This window comes from Daphnia carinata, chromosome 10, assembly GCF_022539665.2.
Source record: "Daphnia carinata strain CSIRO-1 chromosome 10, CSIRO_AGI_Dcar_HiC_V3, whole genome shotgun sequence".
NCBI classification, from domain to species: Eukaryota; Metazoa; Arthropoda; class Branchiopoda; order Diplostraca; family Daphniidae; genus Daphnia; species Daphnia carinata.
The window spans coordinates 5,667,415-5,688,620 of record NC_081340.1 but is presented as its reverse complement, the minus strand read 5'-3'; the positions used below and the strand labels follow the sequence as shown (position 1 = coordinate 5,688,620).

The window sequence follows — 21,206 nt, the reverse complement described above, 5'->3', positions numbered from 1 at the left end:
CACCTGGCGCCACGTTTTGGTTCAACTATTTTCATAGTTGTCTACTAGGTGGCACGTTTTTTGCTTACCTTTTTGCAAAAAAAAAAATCATTTCAGTTAATTGAATTACGTCTTAGTGTACTGTCGAATAAGAAAAAACTTTATTCGTTTGTAAACGAATACGAATAACGAATAATTTTCGAATAACGAATAAATTTTCGAATCAAATATCGAATAAAAATGGCATTAAGCCACCTTCAGAATAAAATATTCGATTTTTTGCGTTATTCTATTCGAAATTTTATTCGACAGAACACTGTTAATAAGGAAAAAAAAAACAATGGAAGGGAAAATTAATTTTCTTTACACTCACTATCAACATGCACGAGAATTTCTGCACTGATAAGCTTATCTGATGATGTCGAGAAAGATCAAGCTATGAACAGTCAGCACCCACCGAATACATACCTCAAAAATTACAAATCGGTAAAAAAAAAAAGACCCAAAATGTGGTCATAAGCGCAATAACGACTAGGTATACAACATTTAAAACACATATTTATGAATTTTCGATTAGAATGGAGGACTAATTTTTAACGACGCTCCTGACAAACAAGGTACTTTCCGAAAACGCAGATATAATAAATTTCCACGAGCGCTTCTATGAGTTTTAACGCATTGCAGTTTTCTTCTAACAAAAAAATTTATCTGTAAAGGTTCCTTTAAAACTAAAAAACAAACAGATACATCATGAACGTCAAAGACTAAACTCAACGTTGTTTAGTCTTGAATAAGCAATGTGGCATTCGTATTATTGTGGAAGAGATTCGAGTAAGCGGGATAGCAATGTGAATAGGCGGACTGCATGGCGGCTTGCCATACGTGCCACATAGGTTAGTAATACTTATAACAAGTGTGATACAAGCTGAATCTACAATCCATCTCGCACTCTAGCGTGATAAAAATTTTTGTATCACGTCACGTTCTTTGACGGAACTGAGTTTATAACAACATCAAATTATATATTTTTTTATCGGGGGGCTATAATGCTCGAGAAATTGGCCTTGAAATCTCCAGCAATGAAACTTAATTGTCCGTTAATTTGCTTAATTAAACCTAGAAGTCGTAAATAGCCAAAATACATAATACCTATGAAAAAGAAATGGTAAACCAAATTTTTGGCAAAATAAAAACCATTGTGAAAAGGTGAAGGTAACCTGAATTTTACAGGACGATCCAAAAAAGGTATATAAAGAAATACATATTTTAAATGTTTGTAAAATTTGTTCATCTTTTGGTTTGAAACCTGAACTTTAGAACAAAGATAACTAAAACAAAGAGATCAATCATGACACGATCACAGGAGGAAATGCCTGTCAAGATATAAAGGTGTGAACCACAAACGTGTTGTTCAGTAGGACATGACAAACCTAAGAAAATAAAATGCTGGTTTGCAACACAGTACACAGGTCTCACACCTTTTGACAGTTCATGTTACTGATAGCTTCAGAAAAAATTCTTCTTAATATTGAAATGGTTTTCCTCTTGAATGACATGTGATGAAGAACAAATGAAAACAAAGAGTTTTGCTTTTCACTTGTTTAGTCACTATTATCAAGGTACAATTATGCTAAATAGAAATATTTTCTTACCTATCGACGTTTTTCCGACGTTTTGATTGATTCTATACAAAATCAGACTAATTAAATTTCTTCCCCTAGAATCTTAGACTTAAGTGACTTAAACATGACAATTAACTGATACCTTCATTCAATTCAAACTTGAACATTGCGCAACGTTTCAGACAAATATATACATGTGTTAACGTTGTTGGGAAAACAAAAACGGGCAGGCGACTTCTTCCCGCCAACTTGGTAAACACGCGGTTGCAATATAATATTTTTAATGTAACAATCGCTAGATGTCTCGATGTGTCACAGTGTCTACTTCCATTATTTTCGTCTTATTTAGCAATTTAGTGAATTAAAAATCAAAATTTATCCTTAAATATCATTCATTTATTTTTTGAGCCGTATTAATAACATGGGGAAAATTAAAAAAACGTCGTCGTTGCCTTAATAAACAATCGATCTTAACAAGAACGAATCGATGCTTCTACATTTTTCTGACACTAGGTGGAGCTTCACCACTTTCGTCGACTCGTCGATAAATGGCCGCGTTGTCCGTCGCGTCGTGAGGAACGCTTTTCTGAACGGTTTTTATTTTGGATTTTTCAAAGTTGATTGGTTTCGATCTATGTCAACTACAAAAAATTCTTTAATTGAAAAAGTTTCGGTGAGTTCCATTATTGGTTCATATTTTGCCGTTGAACACCTAAAGTTGTGCGGCAAGTGGCTTTACCCGCGCTTTGAGAAAGATTGGTGTAACAAGCATAGCATTTCTGTGTCTTCTGAGCAAATTCAAGGATATCCTGTTAAATTCGTAGCTTGCACAGCATCTGTAGTACTGAAAAGGCCAGCTTTGAAATTTGGAAGTGTTACTAGAGTTAGCTTGGTTTGATAAGAAGCAAAATTGTTAATAACTGTTTTTCACTTTGATATCAGTGAGGGGTTTGGCGGTATGAATTCTGCCTTTGAAGTCAAGGACACTCCTTCAGAGGAACTACCTCTGGATGTAGATCTTCTTGGTATGTTTTAATTTTTAAAAGTGAAAAAAAAAAAAAAAATGTTATTGTTTGATATAGTAGGTGTGGATTTTAATATTGAAGCAGCAGATGACATTGAAGACGGCTCATCACCAGCCTATTTGGATAGTTTGGCACCCTTGGGAGTGCCTGAAACTATATCTGAAAATGCCGATACAGAACAAGTGGACCCAAGCAGTGCAAATGAGGATGAGGTGCCTAGTGTGGTGACAAATGGATCCCCTGCGTCTAGTAGCCCACCAACAGTGAAGAAGAAGCGACCATACATCAGAAGATCTATTCCTAAAAGTGAGGGCCCAGTGGTCAAGCTTCTCAAACTGTCACCAAACACAATTAAAAAACATACGAACGGCGAAACGACCCCGCCGTCTGTGCCAGTGTCACCAAATCATGAAGTAGAGCCATCTGAAACACCATTACATGTTGAAGAACCCGCGACGATGCCTGTGCCTCTCCCTGTGCCCAAAAAAAAGAACAGTGAACGGTCCAAATTTGTTGAGAAACAAACAAGTTAAGAAGAAAGTGGTAGTTAATTCGAAAACGGTTTATCGTAAACCGATTAAAACAAGTGAAACTCAAAATCGGACTTCTGTTGCCGGAGTGAAACCGCTAGGTTTCCCTACAGAAGATAGGGATTTAGTAGAATGTGTAAAGTGCTTTGCGATTGTCAGCGTTTTATCTGCCAGAGAGCACCTCTCAGTGTGTGGCAGTAACATCCCAGCAGCAGCCGAAGAAAACGATATCGGTACTCAGTTACCGTCAACCGTCTCGAAATTATCATATAAACAACTAACGTATTACGCAACTCCAATTACAGTTCCATCTCTGGCTGAAAGCATATCGCCATCGACGCCGCTTGGATCTCCTCCTCCGCTTTCATTGCCGCCGTCAGTATCTCCGTCGAAAGGCTACGGGACGAGAGCGAGTTCGATCCGTTCTGTTCAGTCAACTTACGGGCCGGACGCTTGTGGACTTTGCGGAGCTCGTGGCCTTAGCGATGGCCTGTCGAGATATCTACATGCCCATCTCCATCACCAACGGCACGCCTGTCTCGTGTGTGGGTCGATGCACGCCAAAGTGTCTGCACTTGTGAAACATCTGCAGGCCGTCCACGGCAAGGAGGATAGGTGGGTTGAGATAATATTTGATTTTTATGATTTGATGTATATTAAACATGACCTCTTATTAAAGGTATCGTGGCCCTACCGAAGTCACTCGTTTAGGCGAGATCCTTGGCCGTGCATCGATTTTAATTTGCACAGAATGTGGCGCTGCCATTCACGTTCTTGATGCTGAAGCGCATAGTGTCAATTGTAGAGCAACTCCGAGGTTTCCATTGCCCAGTCAAGTAGGCTATCATTCCGACGGTCAGCAGCAACCTCTTGCCATTACCTACCCTTCACCGACTTTGGCAGCGCCAGTTGCTGTTGATGCGGAGAAGACTACGCCAAATATATCCAGGCAGAAGAGGAAATACCGGCGTCAGATAAAGGCGGAACCGCCTGAAATTGAGGAATCACAGCCTAAACTAGAAACTAATTCCGATGTCGATGATAGCAAAATGAAATCACCTGCACAAGCTTTCGAACCCTCTGCCCCTATAAAGGTGGAGCCAACGGATGGAACTGAATTCCGATCACCTGGAGAGGAACCCGTTAGAAAAAAAGTCAAGGTCATGATTCCTAACCTTGATTCTCCAAGGGGTCTCCGAACTCTTTTGCCAGGTAAAATTTTATCTTTGTATACATTTTATTTTCGTGCTAACAATTTTCTTTTTTCTCTAATAAATAATCAGGGAATAAAGGTCCACCTCCAACACCTCCTAAAAGAATGCTTCCGCCTGGCTTAGGACGACCAACACTCTCGCCATTGAGTCCCGACAACACATATCCAAAAAACTTGCAAAGCGGTGCGGAAGAGGAGGTCGAGGGGTTGCCGGACAGTTCTGAAGAACAAGAAGAACAGAACTTACAGGCCGCCCCGGAACAGACACCGGAAGAGTCTGAACAGACCAGAGAACCCTCTCCCGCACCGCAGCTGCCGCCCCGAGACAAGACGGACTGGAAGGAGCTTCTTGAACCTTTGCTCCACAAGTTGTTGCTTCGAGTAAAGAAGGCGCTACGGAAGATCCAGCAACTCCATTGCCCAGTTTGCCTTCGTTATGAAACCCAGGAATCTAATTTGGAGGATATTTGTGAGCACCTAAAGGCAGCTCATAACAACCATTTACTTCGTGGGCTCGGTGAAGATACGCAAAACAGGTTATTTGCTGAGGTGCGGAGCATCTATATGGAAGACGTGTCCAACGAAGAGGCGGATGAATACGTCGATGGCAGCGCAGGCCGCAAGGTGCTACATAAATTCTGTGTGGAACCTCTGGATAAGACCTACTCGTGTGACCTTTGCAACGTTAACGAATTGTCCGTCAAAGAAATGGTACAACATCTGCGAGGCGCTCATGGCTTTCGGATGTACCCCTGTCTCGAGTGTGGTCAACAGTTCAAGACCTATGGCTATTTCATCTCCCACTTGGTTTCTACTGGATGTAAGGAATCCATTTATGGGTGTCGTCTGTGCGGTATTGTCGGAATGGTCAGTCTTTACATGCTACAATCACATCTTCGGACCCATTCCCTCTGCGACATATGCCACACTTGCTTTGAGAGCCAAACAGCCTTAAGAAAGCACATGTTCAATCATCAGCAGGACAGTCCATATGCTTGCACCGTGTGCCAGGTGTCTTATAAGAACTACGAATCCCTCGAGATGCATCTGCTCTGGAAACACGGAACCGAAAGCAAACCTTGTCCAACGTGCCAAGAGAAGACGTGGCTATGCACGTACCATTTTTGCCCTGGGGCGCCAGCTAGCCTGGCTGAAGTGGTGGACAACCCGTGCGTCTGCACCGTCTGCCGACTTGAATTCAGCAAGGCGTCCATGCTCAAGGTTCATACTCGCCTGCATACCGGCGAGCGGCCGCACAAGTGCCACAATTGCAAAAAGAGTTTCATCTCTAAAAAACTCCTAGCAAAACATGCTCTCATGAAGCATAGTGAGGCGGCTGTCAATCAAGCGGCTGTTGCTCAAGCAGCAGCCAACGAAATCAAATCAGCTTTAGAGAAAAGTGGCCTAAAGCCTAGAAAAGTACAACAGGAGCTTCTTAAATTAATTGGCCAACAGAACGCTGCCAAGCGATCGGCGGCATCGTCAAGAAGAGTGAGCACCGAGGAGAGCCCGGAAACACCCGACAAGCCCAAACCTGATTTGATAAATGGCGGAAGTACTGGTGCGCCACCTGAACCTATTAGTGAAAATGTCCGATTCAAGTGTTCTCTATCATCTGACGATGAAGACGATATGCCTGTTCCACCAACTGCTGCAGATGTGCCTCCCAAATCGGCAGATGGAGGAAATGGCACTGCATCGGTTCCATCTGTGGCTGCCCTTAATCGTATCGGCAGTTCAATTTTTGATATTGAAGAGGACGAGGAAGAGACATCTAAAGAAACTGCAGAACAACCTGATCCTCCAGCGATTGCAGCGTCTGAAGCCAATCATGTTGAAAATCAGGAAGCGATTGAAAATAAAGATGTCTCTCCGAATGACGATAAAGGAGGAAATGAAAGCAATTTAAATGAAGCAGAGGACATCAAAATGGAAACGGACGAAAAAGATCTACCACAGCCTCCTATACCTGATAAGGAAAAGAAAGAACCTGTGGATACGAATGAGCCGAATGGAGCAACAGAAACTGTTAAAACTATAGAAGGAGAAACGAATCCCTCTGACGTCAATCTTCTCGATTTGCTTGCTTCAGCTGCTACGTCTAAACAAGCCGAAATTCCCGTGGCTCCTCCAGAGCCCGTCATCCCTGCCCTATTGGACCATGATTATTGCAAGCTTGGAGATCCTCCACCGGAGGACCCTAAAAAGCTCAAGAAAATGGCCAAAAAGGCTCGACACCATAAGAAACACCGGGGCAAGAAAGAACCTCGTTACGTGCTGGACTTGAGTAGCAGTAGCAGTTCTGATGAAGACGAAGATGGTAAGCCTGTTAACGGCAAGGTGCCAAAGAGTGTCAACAAGTTTGGAAAGGTTTTGGCGCGGCTCAGTGACAGCGAATCCAGTTGCTGCCCAACGGATTGTAGCTGCAGCAGTTCGAGCAGCAGTAGTTCAAGCAGCTCGAGTAGTGGTAGCAGCAGTAGTGACAGCGATAGCGACAGTTCCAGCAGCAGTAGTTCCTCTGATGTAGAAGTGGAAGAAAAACTTGCTCCACCTGTCGTTCAGGCTCCCGAAGGAGACGATGCGGATGTTGACATTGAAAACAACAGTGAACCTCCAAGTTCGTTGGAATCTTCTTCAGATTCAGAAAATGGCGTTGAATCGGATGCCGATATCAGTGTACATGAATCAGATCTTGAAACAAGTGATTCGGATTCAGAGAACAAAAAACTTTCAAGGTTTGCATCGCCAAAAGCTCGCAGTGATTCACAAAAGAAGCGAAAGAAGAAGAAGAAGAAGAGACGTAACTTTAAGGAATCATCACTGAACTTTGATTTAGAAGGTATTTCTGCATATTAATTATAATTTGAGACAGTGGGTTCATTTCGTATCGTGATTTTTTTAGGTCAGCAGATGCCTTCAACTGGCAATACAGTCGACGACATTATCAATGCCGTGGCTAGCGGACTTCACAAGCGGTTCTCAAAGAGGAGCAAAGAGCCGGTTCCAGTGTTAAATATCATGCCACTTCCTCGACTACCTGCAAAGGAAGTCTCGTTGCCACCTCCAGCTACGATAGTGAATGTCGAGGAACAGAGATCCGACTCCAAACGTGGGCGAGGTCGACGTAGACGAAATGACGATCTCTACTGGTACGAAGGTGACAGTCTCGATGAAAAAATCAATCCCACCGCATCAGCAAAAAAGATAAAGGCCATCTCGAAAAAGCCAGGCCGTACAACGGCGAAATTAAAATTTACGCATAATTACGACGCAGTTGCACCTCCGCTCTCGCCGGTAAAAGTTATCAAAACGCCTACGCATCCAGTACCTTCGTTTGAGGATCCAGACAGGCTATATTGCTACTGTCGTTGTCCTTATGATGAAGTTTCTCAAATGATTGGCTGCGACGCCAGCGACTGTCCATATGAATGGTTCCACTTTGAGTGTGTTGGCATTTCAGAAGCGCCGGAAGGCACTTATTATTGCCCGGAATGTCGATTGCGGCCTAAGTACCGAGCTCTATTTGACGAACCCTTTTTCCAACCACAACCACCACCTCAACAGATTATTTAAAATTAAGAAAAATCCTGAGAAAAGGGTTATTAAGAGATATCTTTTTGAGATTTTGCCCTTCTCCTTTGGGGAGACATGACTTCTGCTTTAGTTTTGTTAAGACAATATGAAAAGTGAGAAGAACACAAAATCTTCAATTTTGAATACACGTCAATTGTACACGACCAAAAACACTATATTACATTTTTTATACATCAGGTTCGACGACTAGTCTAAGTTTAACTTCTTGACGGAACATGTTTCGCAAATCTTGTTCTGTTTCTCTAGCCAGCTGGATTACATTACGGCCACCGGTGCCGACGACCACTCGAGCTGTAAATCGTTTTCGACAATCCAACGCTAATACGATGTTCAAGGTACCTAACATTAAAGTTAAGCTACTTCATCAAATGAATCTAACAATATGATTTTTGTTTTTAGGCTACCTGAAACATCGACTTCCCAAAATCGAATTGAGATTTTCACAGAATAGGGTAACTCTTTTTCTAGCATATCTAACAGCTTCCCTCTTAAACAACCTATTGCCATTTCGTGGGGGGTTTGATCAGTAACGACGGCAGAATTGTAGATCCAACGACCAGGTTGAGCAGCCTGATACAAGTGTTCCTGTTGGTCAAAGAAAATTCAGTTAAAAAGTGCCAAAATACAAGTGTAAATTTGTACTAACTGCAATATCCAATACTCCGTCGCCGTCTATAGCAGATATCATAAATACGTTGGAGAACTGTGGCCAGCCAATTTTCCCCTCTATTTTCTTGGCCACTTCTTTCTCCGAAATATGTTGAAATTGGACAAGCTCTTTTTCTTCTAATTCTGAACTGCTTTGAGTTCTGGCAGAATTATCTATGGTTTGTTTGCTCACCCTCTCCGGCATAGGATTCACATTTGGTGCAATTGATTTACCCCCAATTATTCCCTCTGACAATTTGTTGGTTAGGGCAAGGAGGAGGCGCTTTTCCTTCAAAAGATCTATTTTGTTTAGAACTAGAATAGACTCCTTGTCAGGATAGAGATGCAAAAGTCTGAGAATTTTGGGGCTCAAACTTTTTCGTGTCCACTTATTACTGACATCATGCAATACTAGAAGTAGATTTGCTTGGGCTAAGGCTCTTTCAGGATCAATCAAAAACGATGTTTCAAGATTATGTCTGGAATTAAACGAATTTGTAGCTTTTAGTAGTATTTTAATTATTAACAACATAAAAACTCTTACTGTTTGGCTTCGCTGGGTTCAACCAGTCCTGGAGTGTCAAGGAAAACAATTTGAGTTTCATCTTTGATTAAGACAGTTTTCGATGTCTTTCTAGTAGTATGGACCTTTTTTGAAACAGAGCATGTGTTCCATCCAGAAAGCTGATTAACCAAAGTACTTTTCCCAGCGTTCGGTACGCCGAGAATCGCAACTTGTATCACGCGAGAACCTTTAATATATTCCGAAGGAGTTCTAACCAGTTCACTTTGTATGGTTGGCGTTGACGGAATACGTTGTCGTGGTGGACGAAACTTTGGAGAATTGAAATCTTCAGAAAGGTATCTCAAACTTAAGACTTTTATTAAAGACGAATTCAAGTGAAACCATTTGGATTGTTGTGTCACTGGGCGATGCAACATTTTAATGACGGTTTAATAAAACCACGTGTAAAACAGACGAAATGAAAATCGCAGTTTTTCTACTATCGATACCTACGAAGTAACCGAACAGAATTCATTCCTGACATTGTTGTGCAAAACGCAATGGAAACCACAAGTATGTTTATTATCAATCTGTTTTTTATTTTGAATTATTTGACATTATTAAGATAATCTAAAGTTCTTATTTGGACTTTTTAAACCCATAATGACAAAATTAAGCAGATTTCCAACATTATTTGAAGTTTAAGACTAAAACAAGTGTGAAATTGAACTGTCAAATATTGTTGATAAGGAGTGGGGTGGGCGTTGAAAAATTTGAGATAGTGATTATGAACATGCGTCTTTTCATTCGTTCAAACATTAATTATATTTGTTGCTCGTTAAGCGTTGGGTTTAAAGTTTAATCAAATGTTAAAATGACATGTCATAATTATGATTTTACCACATGGTGTGATTGGTTAGTTAGTTGGTTAGTTAGTCCCTTTCAGTTTGGTTTAACTTAAAAAGTTTTATTGAAAATTGAGAATAAATTTATGTTTTTGTTCTATTAGATGATGTGGCTAAACCAAATGTTTGCGCAGCCTGCCTTAATCACATCCATGACAATGAATATATTGAAGCACTGAATAAAGAATGGCACAGTGACTGCTTCAGGTAAACCTATATAGGAAAATTTCTAAATCTCTTAGATTATTTCTTATCAATTGTTATATTTTATGTCTAACTTTATTGATAAAACTCATTCCCAGGTGTTCTGTGTGTGACGAAACCCTCTCAGATTGGTACTTTGAAAAGGGTGACATTTTATTTTGCCAGATGCACTATTGGGCAAAATATGGACAGTCCTGCCAGCAATGTTCCCAGGTGACACTGCTTGTCAATGTAACATACATTGAGGCCAATAACCTTATCTTTGTCATTAAAAAGTTGATAACTGGGGGCCCTGTCATGGTAGCAGGAGACCACAAATTTCACCCGGAGTGTTTTCAGTGTAGTTCGTGTCGCTGCTTTATAGGAGATGGGGACTCGTATGCTCTTGTTGAACGATCGAAACTTTATTGGTATGGTTGCAAAAACAAATATTTTTCTTTTAAAGTCCGATTAAAGTTTTATATTTATCAGTGGGTCCTGCTACAAGAGACAAATGCAACCTCTAAGTCAAAAGGTAACAGGTGGACCCGGCGTCATCAGGAAACCACACTCGATCCAACTTTTGGCTCTGGGTCCGGTACCAGAAGGACAGCGTCATCATATCAAATTAGCCGTTCAAGATGACGCAATGAGCAAAATCCCCACTTTATCTGATGTTTACCGAGGGTTGCGGATATCTGAGTAAGTGGAGACGTCTGCCAAACCGCATCCGGCATGATTTTATAATTGTTTCTGAACAAAAAAGGGTATGGAGTAATAATCACTTGAAATAATGATAACCTCAATGCGAAGGCTTGACACCAGTAGCGATCTTATGTCTCTTCACATTGGCGACCGGTTGCTTGAAGTGAATGGAATGCCAGTTAAAAACCAGCCCTTAGAGAAAATCGAAAGTTTACTTCGTTCGCCTGAATCTACGTTGCAGGTAATTGAGATTTAATTTTGCTTCATAAAAAGACAGTCTCAATGGTGATTTGTCTCTAATTCGTTTCATTTCCTCTTAAAATTACAGTTGACAATAGAACATGAACCAGAAACAACAGTTTCACGGTCAAGACGACAGAGCGCTCCACCACTTAATGTTTTACGGGGTTGCGCCGATATCTTGTCGCAAAAGCTTGCAGCAACTTTCCCACGTGACAAGATATCACGGGATAAGGAAAGAGCTGAACGTATGTTTAAATTAGCCGCTGTTGGCCGCACACGGCAACGATTGCGCAATCCACGGGGTACCCGTGAACGATCTTCCTCCATGCCTAGGCTGTTGGACAGTTCTTCATTAGATCCAGATGTGTCGGTGAATGTGAACCATTTCAACTATAACCGGCTCAAAAGTCCAGGCGATCGTGACTATCGAGATGAAGAATGCGAATTATCACGGACTCAATCGTTTCGCGTTAACCCTCACAGCCGAAAGAATATTCACACACAGAAAATATTCCGGGCATCAGACCTTGTCCTAGGTGAACTCATCGGTTCGGGTTTCTTTGGACGCGTATTCAGAGTGACACACCGAGAAACGAATCAAGTCTATGTCTTAAAAGAACTCTACCGAGTTGATGAAGAAGCTCAAAATAATTTTCTCAAAGAGGTTTGGGTATAAATTAGCCATTATTCTCTTTTACATGCAATTTAATTATTCTTTTCTTATTGAAAAAAGGTGGCGGTGATGCGGACGCTTAGTCATAATAATGTCCTACGTTTCATTGGCATCCTGTATAAAGATAAACGTCTTAATCTAGTGACGGAATTTATCGCTGGTGGAACACTAAAAGGATTATTACACGATTCAAACGAGCCACTGCCATGGGAACAACGAGTCTCGTTCGCAAAAGACATAGCAGCTGGAATGGCTTACCTCCATTCTAAAAGCATCATCCATCGTGATCTTAATTCCAATAATTGCCTAGTGAGAGAAGATCGTTCAGTGGTGGTTGCAGATTTTGGGTTGGCCAGAATCATGCGAGCCGATAGCCCGTCACGGACCATTGCACCCAACGGGCGTGGATTGATGGGATGTCGTAATAGCACAACCCCTTCACCATCTACACGAAGACCAAAGAAATATGAACGAAAGAAAAGATACACCGTAGTAGGAAATCCTTATTGGATGGCTCCGGAAATGTTGACGGGCAAAAAGTACGATGAAAAAGTGGACATCTTTAGTTTTGGCATTGTTCTTTGCGAGGTAGGGAATGTTGTGAACGGGATTTTCTTACGAAATTAACTTTCCGGCTCTTATAGATTATTGGACGAGTTGAAGCAGATCCGGATTACTTGCCGCGATCGGGCGACTTTGGTCTCAACCAGACTGCGTTTCGTGAAAAGTTTTGTCACAATTGCCCGGAACCATTTTATCGAATTGCATTCCTCTGTTGCGATCTCAATCCAGACAAGCGGCCTCCCTGCGAAGTCATTGAGGACTGGCTTGAAAGTCTAGCACTCCATTTAGCCGAAGGTGCGGCCATTCCACAGGATCTTCGTGTTGACATTTACACATACGCTGGTATTTCCTTTCTCAGTGAACTTTTCTTGCGAATAGAAATATATTTTATCGGGAATTTTTATATTTCGTAGGTCGAAGTTCCAGTTCGTCTGAATCGACGACACCGACGGAAGGTGTCTCGCCTGAAATCCGTTCCACTCCCATGACACCTATTTCGCCATTGCGCACAATCTGCGAAGCGACGCACGATCTGACGTTGGAAAGTCCTCCTGCTTCGCCTAGCTATTGCACTGTCGACGTTGCTCATCTCTGATTTGAACATAACAATAATGTAAGTAAAAGCATTTAGCTAAATTAATACCTTAAGCATTACCTGCCGAAGGTTGGCATCCGGTGCATGAAACTCGATGCCAATCGTCCTGTCGACGCGTCCAGCTCCAGTATTTCCTTTCCGCAATCATTTGACAGGGTTTCCTGGAGCCATTTTAATTCTTCTCAGGATAATCCTATTTTTCTTTCAAATCTTTTTGCTTTTTGTTTCTAAGAAAACATCTGTGTTTTATTATTATTCTACCTGATTTACAAAGTCGCCCAATCCATCATATCCTTTCGCTTCAGCGTCATGAGGAAGGGCAAGAATTTTCTAATATTCTTCATCCCTTTTGTAAACGGAATGTCATAATGGATTTGATCGATTTTCATAAACATGGTTTATTCATTCTCTCAAGTATGTGTATATTCCGGCCGACATGTTATCGATTGACAAAAAGGTTTCCTTAACTTTGTTATCAGATATTATAAATATATTTGTAATGTATAAAAGTTGTGTAATGGTGCCACGCACTAACAGAATCTAAAATTATAATACGGAGATTCCTTTCAGCTTTGTTTATTCTTTCGCTTTCTTGTTTTTAAAAAATTTTACGATCGTCAAGAGAAATCGAATGGTGGAACGTCCTGCTTGTCTGTGATCATCTACAGCTGTTTTTGGAGGTCGGGAGAACGCGCGCGGAAAATATTCGTGATTGTTTCTGCCTCGGGCGTTTTTTTTCCCGAGTGTATGTGTTTCGTCTGTCTATTGGTTATCGTTCTTGAGGGCTCTTCTTCCACTTTTTTTTTTCATTTATCTTTGTTATTAGTCAGATATGCATTTTTTTTTCTCTTCTTTTTGAGAGGGTTCTGATATGTAATGTGATGATCCTCTTCCCTCCAGCTGCCCGCGGGACGGAATTTCGTGAAAAAAAAATTCTCGTTTTAGCACGGGTTTCAAAACAATGCGACGGGCGATTGTGAGCACATATTTAATAAGTTTTCGAAAGAAAATTCCAGAGGAACACGCACGTATTCCAGACTTTGGTATTTTTGTTCATTAAAAAAAAACAGAAAAGAAAAAATCAGTCAAGGTAAAATGTTATGGTCGAAGGTCGTATAAATGAAAAAAAAAATGGCAGTATATGTAACTCTTTGACTGATATTTTCTTTCTTTTATTATAGCGTTATAGTGTCTGTGTGTGTATAGTAGTTTTATAGATTTTTGTCCATGTCCCTCTCGGAGAAAGAAAAAAGTTGAAGGCAACCAGTTTTTATGTATTGTTTGTCCGGCGCCACCAGAATGTATAGTAAGATAGTTGTATAATAGTATACATAGGAAAGAATGGCACATACAATAACAAAACACAACGCATAGGTTTTTTTTTTTGTGGTCCGTTCGCAAAGCTACGCTTTAGCTGCGAAAGGATTATTGCTCGTTTGGGCAAACGGGCAATTCTCTCTTTCTCGCTTTCCTTCTTTTTTCTTATTCTTAAAGAGGGCGGGCTGTTTTATTCAGTTGCCAAGCTGACTCGGTCTAGAGAGGAAGCCAGTGATCGTGCCTCTCTCATTCCTAAAGGATATATTAAAGTGTCTTGTTGTTTTTTTTTTCTTCGGTGCGTGTCGGCGGCCAATCAGTAGCGAGCAGCACGTGCGCATTCAGTTTATCATCATATCCTCTTCTTGGTAATCAAAACAACAAGAAGAAGGAACCCGAAAGCTTCAGAAATCCAGCCTTTCATAAGGTAATGCAGCTGCCACACACGTAATTATTTATGCTACAAAGGAACGCAAATAAAGTGTTTGTTATGTATCTGGTGTTTTCTACGATAGAGGGGGGATGAAGTGTTATCAACGCATACGTACGGTTTAAAAGGTCACGTGTATCACATGATACGATTTTCATACCGCCAAATAAATCGCTGATAGTTTCCAAACTCTTATCAAGCGAATGATTTAGTCCGTGTTCAAACGAATTAATACGGCATTCGTTAAAGAGAATGTCACGTCGATTGAATGCCGCAGGCTGCAATAGTTACAACATCATTACAAACTGGGCTAACTTACCGATAAATTGTTTCATTTCAATGCCTTACGGCTCTCCCGTTCCAGACTCACGTTTGGGCATAGCTCCGGTCGTAAAAAAAAAAAATGTGTGCAGTTTTCAAAAGTTCATTCTCCTATTTCTTTTTTTCCTCTTCCGTGATAGTAGAGCGAACACAGCATCGAGAATGTCGAATAACGAAATGATGAGAAGAGAAATACCAAGGTCGCGAGTCATTATGTGGGATGATAGAGCGTTCGTGAATCTGGCAGCACTGTTGGCGTGCCAACTCTTGATTGCCTAGCCACAGCAGGCGAAATTCTTTCAATTTTTTCTTGTTGGTTATCCATCTAAACGAAGAAGAAAAATGGCCGACAAAAGAACAAGAAAAAATAGCATAAACTCATACTGGCAAAAATGAAACGTGATGGTTTTACCTAGTGAACAAACATGTTGGTTATGGAGATTCTTGCTCTTTTTTATTTTAATGCATCAGGTCAAAGTGATTCGTGCTTTTTGCTCCTGTCTATAGTTTTCCATTGTACACGTTTTCTTCTTTTTAGTGAAGGGGGAGGGTATTTCCTCTGTCAGTTGTGTATGAAATACAATCGACCTTGTTGGTGGTCGTTTTCGTTATTCAAAAATTAAAATTTTTAATGTAAAGGCTCCGTACGTTGTTACGTTCATGTCACGACTGAAGGGTACAATATTCCACAAGAGTTATTACACATATCTGCAGCTCGTTTCCTACAATATGCGAACTGTACGCAGCAGATTCAAATGTCATAATTTGACGCACGTGCATTCCTCGGCATCCGGTTCGATGCCAAGTCGTCACGAAATTATCCCACATAGTAAAATTACTATTTTTTGGTCAACATTCGTTAATCTCTAAAGTTATTTCGTGAAGATTATTTTTTTTTACGACTTTGTTTGTAAGGTTGACTGAGCTTGTCAGATTTTGTTGATACCACAAATCCTTTTTTTTCGTCAGGAAAGTTTTTTGCCCATGGTATGCCATAATTTTTTTTTTATCTAACATTGATCTCAATAGGAAAAATGCAAAATTGTTAGACAAATATTTTTGGGTATTTACAAAATGTACAAAATAATTAAAAAGGATTGCAACGTTGCACGACAACGTTGGCCCCTGAAAAAGGCTCGAGTAGAAAGTGATTTCAAGTGAAGCATGCGGTTACTAGTTTTCTTCTCCCGTTTCCTTTTTTTCTTTTAGGTCGTTAAAAGAAAACTAAACACTTGTGTAAAATCAGAGAGCAATTAGTTACCTTTTACACCTTTTTCGTGTGCGGGGAAACTGTTTTAGTGCTTTAACTGCATAGTGGCCATTCGGGAAATGATTCTCGTAGTCCAGTAAGTAGTCATTTTAAGTTTCTAATTGTTTCATGCCCTTTTCTTTTTCGAGCTTCCGTGTGTCTTGATGGTCCAGATGTATCACGTTTGGCTTAGTCTAATTCTTTCACTGTATAGAAACACGTGTGTAAATTCCCTATATTTCTGGAATGTTCGATGCTCGTTGAACTTTTGTTTGCTATAGGAGAATGAATTTCATTTTTTCCCTCCCTATTTGCTTTAGAGTCAACTACTTTTAAAATCATTGAATCGAAATTGTAACCAAAACACAAAAAAAAGTAGGAAAGCAAAGGGTAACTATCCAGATCTTAAACTGCAAAGTCATGCAAGAAAAGTCTAATTTGTTTTAAAATTTTTCTCTACGACAAAAAGAATGAAAGACGAGAATAGCTCATAAAATGGGTTTTACTGTCATATAATGGGGAGGCAAGTCCTGTTGGATGTCTTGGATACATTACTCTGCTTGAAACCTCATACTTAACAATAGTTGCACATCAAAATGGCGGACAATTATGGCGCGGTGTAAGAGAAAATGGGCGGGAAACACTTGGAATTGTCTAAATGGAGTAAAAATATGGACATTTGAGCCGGACGCGAATGTAAAGAGAAATGTTTTTTTTTTGTTTTTCGCACGACCTCGTGTTGATTGGTTATCGTTAACCTTGAAAAAAAAAAAAAAAAAAGAAACGTCTTATCCTTATCTTTTTAAAAAGACGAAAAACACTATTGTATTGTCAAGTTTCCCATCATTTTGCGAGCTACGACAACGTTTTGAAACGTTGCCTCAAAAACGTGTTTGAAACTTCTAAATTTTAATTACGTTTTGTTGTGTAGGAAAAGGGAGAAAGAAGATACTGTGCCACTTGACTCGCCGGAAGTGGGGGCTGGGTTGCCAACAGGACAAAAAAGAATTTTTGGCAAAACAAAACAAAAACAAAAAAAGAAGACAATGGGAGATATAGGGCATTTGATATGAGCTGATAGTGCCTGGAAGCTCTCTTTCTCTCTCTCTTTGATTTGGAGAGGGGGCAAATGAGAGAAAAACGGGAGAAAGAGATGTGCGAGTGTAGTAAGCGGCACCTGCAGCGGAACGGCGGGCAATTGACGGGCAATAACATCGTCCTCGGAGCATCGGCAGAGCACGTCAATGGCTACATCAAGCACGTCATGCGCCATCACAAAGGAAGAGGAGGTCACTGCCCACCAATCAACCGCACTGCAGCCACTCCCGTCCGCCACCAGGCCAGCAACAAAATCGTGAGTCCATAAAACTATTTACCTCTTTTTTTTTTTTTTATTCTTCCCGCCCGTTTCTTTTTTTTACGGATCGTCAACTTGGGAGGCAGATCAAAGTTCAAATGGTTGCCGCACCTTATTTTTCCGTTCAATCAACTTCGCCCATCCATCCACTTTTTTTCCCCCCATCGACCATTTGAATAGATTTCCATTTCCTCGTTTTCGTTGTCAACCTCTTTTTTTTTTCCTCGCATCGGATTGCGTAAATCATGAAAGGTGAATGGAACAAAGATGATGACCCGGAACCGGAAACTTGTTTTCTATTTTTGTTTTCTTTTTTATCTTTTGCCATCAGGGCACGACGACGACGTCCAAAAAAAGAGACGTGACCCACGGTCGAGCTTTTAAAGAATTCTCCATTTGATTTTCCCATTTTTCATTTTTTTTTTTCTTGTTGTGCTCCCTCTCCTTTGTCGTGGCTCATTTACATAATGATCTGCTTCACGGCGTTCTTTGGCTCTTTTTTTAAAAAATATTTCTTTTTATCGTTTAACTTGTGCCTTGCACGCTGCGTGTGTACACACTGATCTGGCCGCCAAAACGATGCTGGTGCAACAGGTGGTCCATGTTAAACCGGACACGGCCTTTATTATTATTTTTTTCATTCTCCTTTCTTTTTTTTTTTTTTCTTTTTTTTTTCATTATTTTATCGGCCTTACTTTCCCATTGCGCTCACGACAATTGGGGGCAGAACCGAAGAGAATAAATGCGGCCATTATTCTTCTCGGTATTGCCTGATGTACAAAACGTTTTTGACTCGGCAGATAATGAAGCGATTGAAACTAGGAAAAAAATTCGTGAATATCGTTTTTGAGGAAAGCAAAGTTTTGTTTTCGAAAGTGTGTCAAACGCATTAAACGAAAACAAAACGAAACAAAAAATTCTTCTTTCTGCCCTTTTGTTGTGTGTCTCATGTCTGCTTTTGAGCGTGCGGGGTAGTAAAACATCAACGCTATTCACAGGGCCAAATCTATTCGGCATTGACCGACGTGTGCAGATAACTCGGCCTTTAAAAAAAAAAAAAAAAACACTGTCCAGCAGGGCCTTTTTCTCTTTAAAAAAAAAAAGCTTATTCAAATTTATTTTCATATATTTTTTGAAAATCCCTCCCGACGATTGGAATCCCAAGAAGAATGCGCCTATCGTGGTACGCGATGGTACACAGTAAATTTCGCCTCAACATAAGTCGGCCCGTCCGTTTTAAAGGCTTGGCCCTTTAGCAGTTTATAGTGAAGAGCTGAACCCATCTTTGTTTTTTTTTGCGTGGGTCGTGCTTTGGTGCGAAAGAGAGAAAAAAGACAAGAAGAAAAGGACAAGCCAAAAGGGAAATAAAATGAATAACACACAAAAAAAAAAACCGAGAAGAAAATCCGTTTTTTTTTTTTCTCTTCTGGCCGCGTGTTGTGAGCGGCGACGCAGCCCGTCGCCGCTCTCTCGTTCAGCGTTCGTTGAAAACAAGCAAAAAGGAGAGCCGTTTCTTTGCAGCTTGTTTAGTCGTCCGGCAGTTGTGCACGTGACGATAGACACAAAAGTGGACAATGCAAGAAAGGCAGTGAGAGAGAAAGAGGCAAAACAATAACAAACACAATCGACTCTTTCTTGCCTAGTGTTATCCCCCTCCCCCCTTTTTTAAATTTGCTTTTTCAGTGATCTGTGTGTGCAAGTGCCAATAGAATTTTGAGAACAATCACAAAACGCTACTTTTTTTTTCTGTGTTTTCCTTGAAAATTGAACGTATGCAAATGTTCTGTTCTACATCAACTGGACGAACAAGTAGCGTTGTGATTAGACGCTAGTGCTCTTAAAAAAAAATCAATTGAATTGTACTAGAAATTGTTTTCGTGGAAAACTCTTTGGGCGTGCGAGGGAAGAGGTCGATCAGCTGTTGTATTCGAGAATTTTTTTTTTTTTATTTAGCGCAGGCAAGGAAAAAAAGGAGAAAAAAGAAGGGGGGGGATTTTCATTTCGGTTATTGGCTCGTTTCGACTGTTGCCGTCCTGTGTTGCGTGCCGAGTGTGTCTCTCCGTCCTTGGCCTCGGTGTCCCGTAAAAGGTGCATGTCACGCGTGTGTGTGTGTGTGTGTGTGCCTTTTCCCTTTTGATAATACCATGCTAAGAACATTCAGTTGCATAAAAACTGCAACTCCCACAACGGAAAGAAGAAAAAGAAAAACAAGACTGGAGAGTTCAACGGGTTGCTTTGTGATTTTTCACCGTTTTTGGGCGAACGGGCAAAAAAAAAAGGGGGGCACGGAACATCTTGGGTATTCGTTTGTTGTTATTGACCACAACGCCATCTAGCAGTCGATATGGGAACTGTTTGCTGCGCTCCTTTACCCCGACCGACGAACCGTCCATCATCGCAACCCAGCGATAGCCCCGACATTGGAAAGCAACAAGTCAAGGTAGAAGAATCCAAATTCCTCACGTAACCTACTGTTGGTAATACCCATTATTAAATAATACAAAACGAAATGAAAATTCAAATGAAGACCTTGACAAAGAAGGAAAGAAATGCGTTTTTCTCCGATGATTTGGCCTGAAAGGGTGGGTGGCACAGTTCGCAGGGGGGTTCAGAATAGATTTAAAGTACAAGAATTTATTTATTTATTTTTTGTTTTCGAAAAAAAAATGGCCCTTTTGCTAGACAGCAGGGTGTGAGAGGTCTAACACGAAACTATAGGCGGTACATTCATTTTCTTGACAAGCGGCAAACACAATTGGGAACATTTGATTGTGATGAATTGCCAATGTATTTTCCTTTCATCGTTTTTAAAAACTCAAAGAAAAAAACAAGAAAGAAAAAGTTTCCTCTTCGTTTTTGAACTGGAAGTTAGCCCAAGGTTTTTTTTTGTACTTTGCGATAATTGTGATAAATCTCCGTTTGTTTGGGATCGACATTTTGTAGTCATTGCAACGAATCACAGACTAACACACACAAAAAAATATTAAATTGAGAAATCGAGCTACATTAATTCAATAATTTAAGACGATCATTCACGGACGTGCGGGTAGTCAACCGCATTTTAATTCGTCCAACAAAATGAAAGGATTTTTTTTGTCGGTTTGAGTATTCCCGCATTTATCATCTTCCTGTTTTTTTGTTTTTTTTTTTCTCTCTCTACTCTTCTTAATTTTCCTTTTTGAAGTTATGGTTTGCGAGAATAATCAGCTTTCCGTTCGCTTGTTGTTGTTGTACAATCACATTGTTGAGTTAATGACGGTTGGCATGAATCATCGTCGGAAGTGCCGAAAGGTGCGGTCCATTCTCATCGCCCGTTGATCACGATTTCTTTTGTTTGGAAGGCGAATATAGGTATACTTAATAAATCGTGGGATGTTTCGAGGCCTCAGGCATTTAAAGTTCTTTATTTTATTTATTTATATATAAATATTTTTTTTTTGAAAAGTACAACCCTGTACCATGCGTGTGTGTGTGTGTGTGTTTTCTCTTAGTCATTAGTTACTAGATATCGTGGACGAAGAGCGTTATCGTCCGAAACACGGTATCAAAGC

The 21,206-nt window shown here is 40.5% G+C and overlaps 4 protein-coding genes and 1 long non-coding RNA gene across 6 annotated transcripts in view; 3 read left to right on the top strand and 2 right to left on the bottom strand.

Moving 5' to 3' along the window:
* The first annotated feature begins 2,126 nt into the window (after positions 1-2,126).
* Positions 2,127-8,113, top strand: LOC130698230 (uncharacterized). Its single transcript, XM_057520978.2, is given in 8 exon segments — positions 2,127-2,274; positions 2,544-2,626; positions 2,687-3,105; positions 3,107-3,389; positions 3,462-3,771; positions 3,836-4,368; positions 4,440-7,208; positions 7,272-8,113. Coding segments are annotated over 7 exon segments (5,052 nt in total). The 5' UTR covers positions 2,127-2,274; positions 2,544-2,559; the 3' UTR covers positions 7,943-8,113.
* Positions 8,097-9,605, bottom strand: LOC130698238 (GTPase Era, mitochondrial-like). The gene is made up of 4 exons (XM_057520988.2): positions 9,156-9,605; positions 8,610-9,090; positions 8,368-8,548; positions 8,097-8,302 (listed from the first exon to the last, which is right to left on the bottom strand). Exons 1-4 carry the CDS (start codon positions 9,551-9,553, stop codon positions 8,130-8,132), a joined length of 1,233 nt encoding a protein of 410 aa, XP_057376971.1. The 5' UTR covers positions 9,554-9,605; the 3' UTR covers positions 8,097-8,129.
* A 27-nt stretch (positions 9,606-9,632) lies between these two features.
* Positions 9,633-13,553, top strand: LOC130698234 (LIM domain kinase 1-like). Its single transcript, XM_057520981.2, has 10 exons — positions 9,633-9,689; positions 10,126-10,228; positions 10,324-10,438; positions 10,502-10,635; positions 10,697-10,906; positions 11,018-11,150; positions 11,238-11,816; positions 11,886-12,413; positions 12,470-12,731; positions 12,803-13,553. The coding sequence occupies exons 1-10, from the start codon at positions 9,677-9,679 to the stop codon at positions 12,982-12,984; spliced, it is 2,259 nt and encodes a 752-aa protein (XP_057376964.1). The 5' UTR covers positions 9,633-9,676; the 3' UTR covers positions 12,985-13,553.
* Positions 13,554-14,489: 936 nt separating this feature from the next.
* Positions 14,490-21,206, top strand: part of LOC130696481 (uncharacterized) — a 34,747-nt gene continuing 28,030 nt past the window's right edge. The window contains 2 exon segments of the mRNA XM_059497346.1: positions 14,490-14,725; positions 17,230-17,652. Coding sequence (XP_059353329.1) covers positions 17,428-17,652 — 225 coding nt within the window. The 5' untranslated portion in view covers positions 14,490-14,725; positions 17,230-17,427.
* Positions 14,627-15,770, bottom strand: LOC130698251 (uncharacterized). 2 transcript variants are annotated; one of them, XR_009003221.2, is made up of 4 exons: positions 15,462-15,770; positions 15,099-15,374; positions 14,847-15,006; positions 14,627-14,758 (listed from the first exon to the last, which is right to left on the bottom strand). It is a non-coding gene; the product is annotated as an uncharacterized LOC130698251 (long non-coding RNA). The 2 variants fall into 2 exon arrangements; XR_009003220.2 differs by having other exon boundaries at positions 14,847-15,374.

Excerpts from the sequence above, each read along its gene's own strand:
- LOC130698238 (XM_057520988.2), bottom strand. The coding sequence starts at position 9,553 with ATGTTGCATCGCCCAGTGACACAACAATCCAAATGGTTTCACTTGAAT. Across the intron at positions 8,549-8,609 it reads ACGGAGTATTGGATATTGCA|GAACACTTGTATCAGGCTGC; the intron begins GTTAGTACAAAT and ends TTTGACCAACAG. Across the intron at positions 8,303-8,367 it reads TTGGGAAGTCGATGTTTCAG|GTACCTTGAACATCGTATTA; the intron begins GTAGCCTAAAAA and ends CTTTAATGTTAG.
- LOC130698234 (XM_057520981.2), top strand. Across the intron at positions 11,817-11,885 it reads AAAATAATTTTCTCAAAGAG|GTGGCGGTGATGCGGACGCT; the intron begins GTTTGGGTATAA and ends TATTGAAAAAAG. Across the intron at positions 12,732-12,802 it reads TGACATTTACACATACGCTG|GTCGAAGTTCCAGTTCGTCT; the intron begins GTATTTCCTTTC and ends TATATTTCGTAG.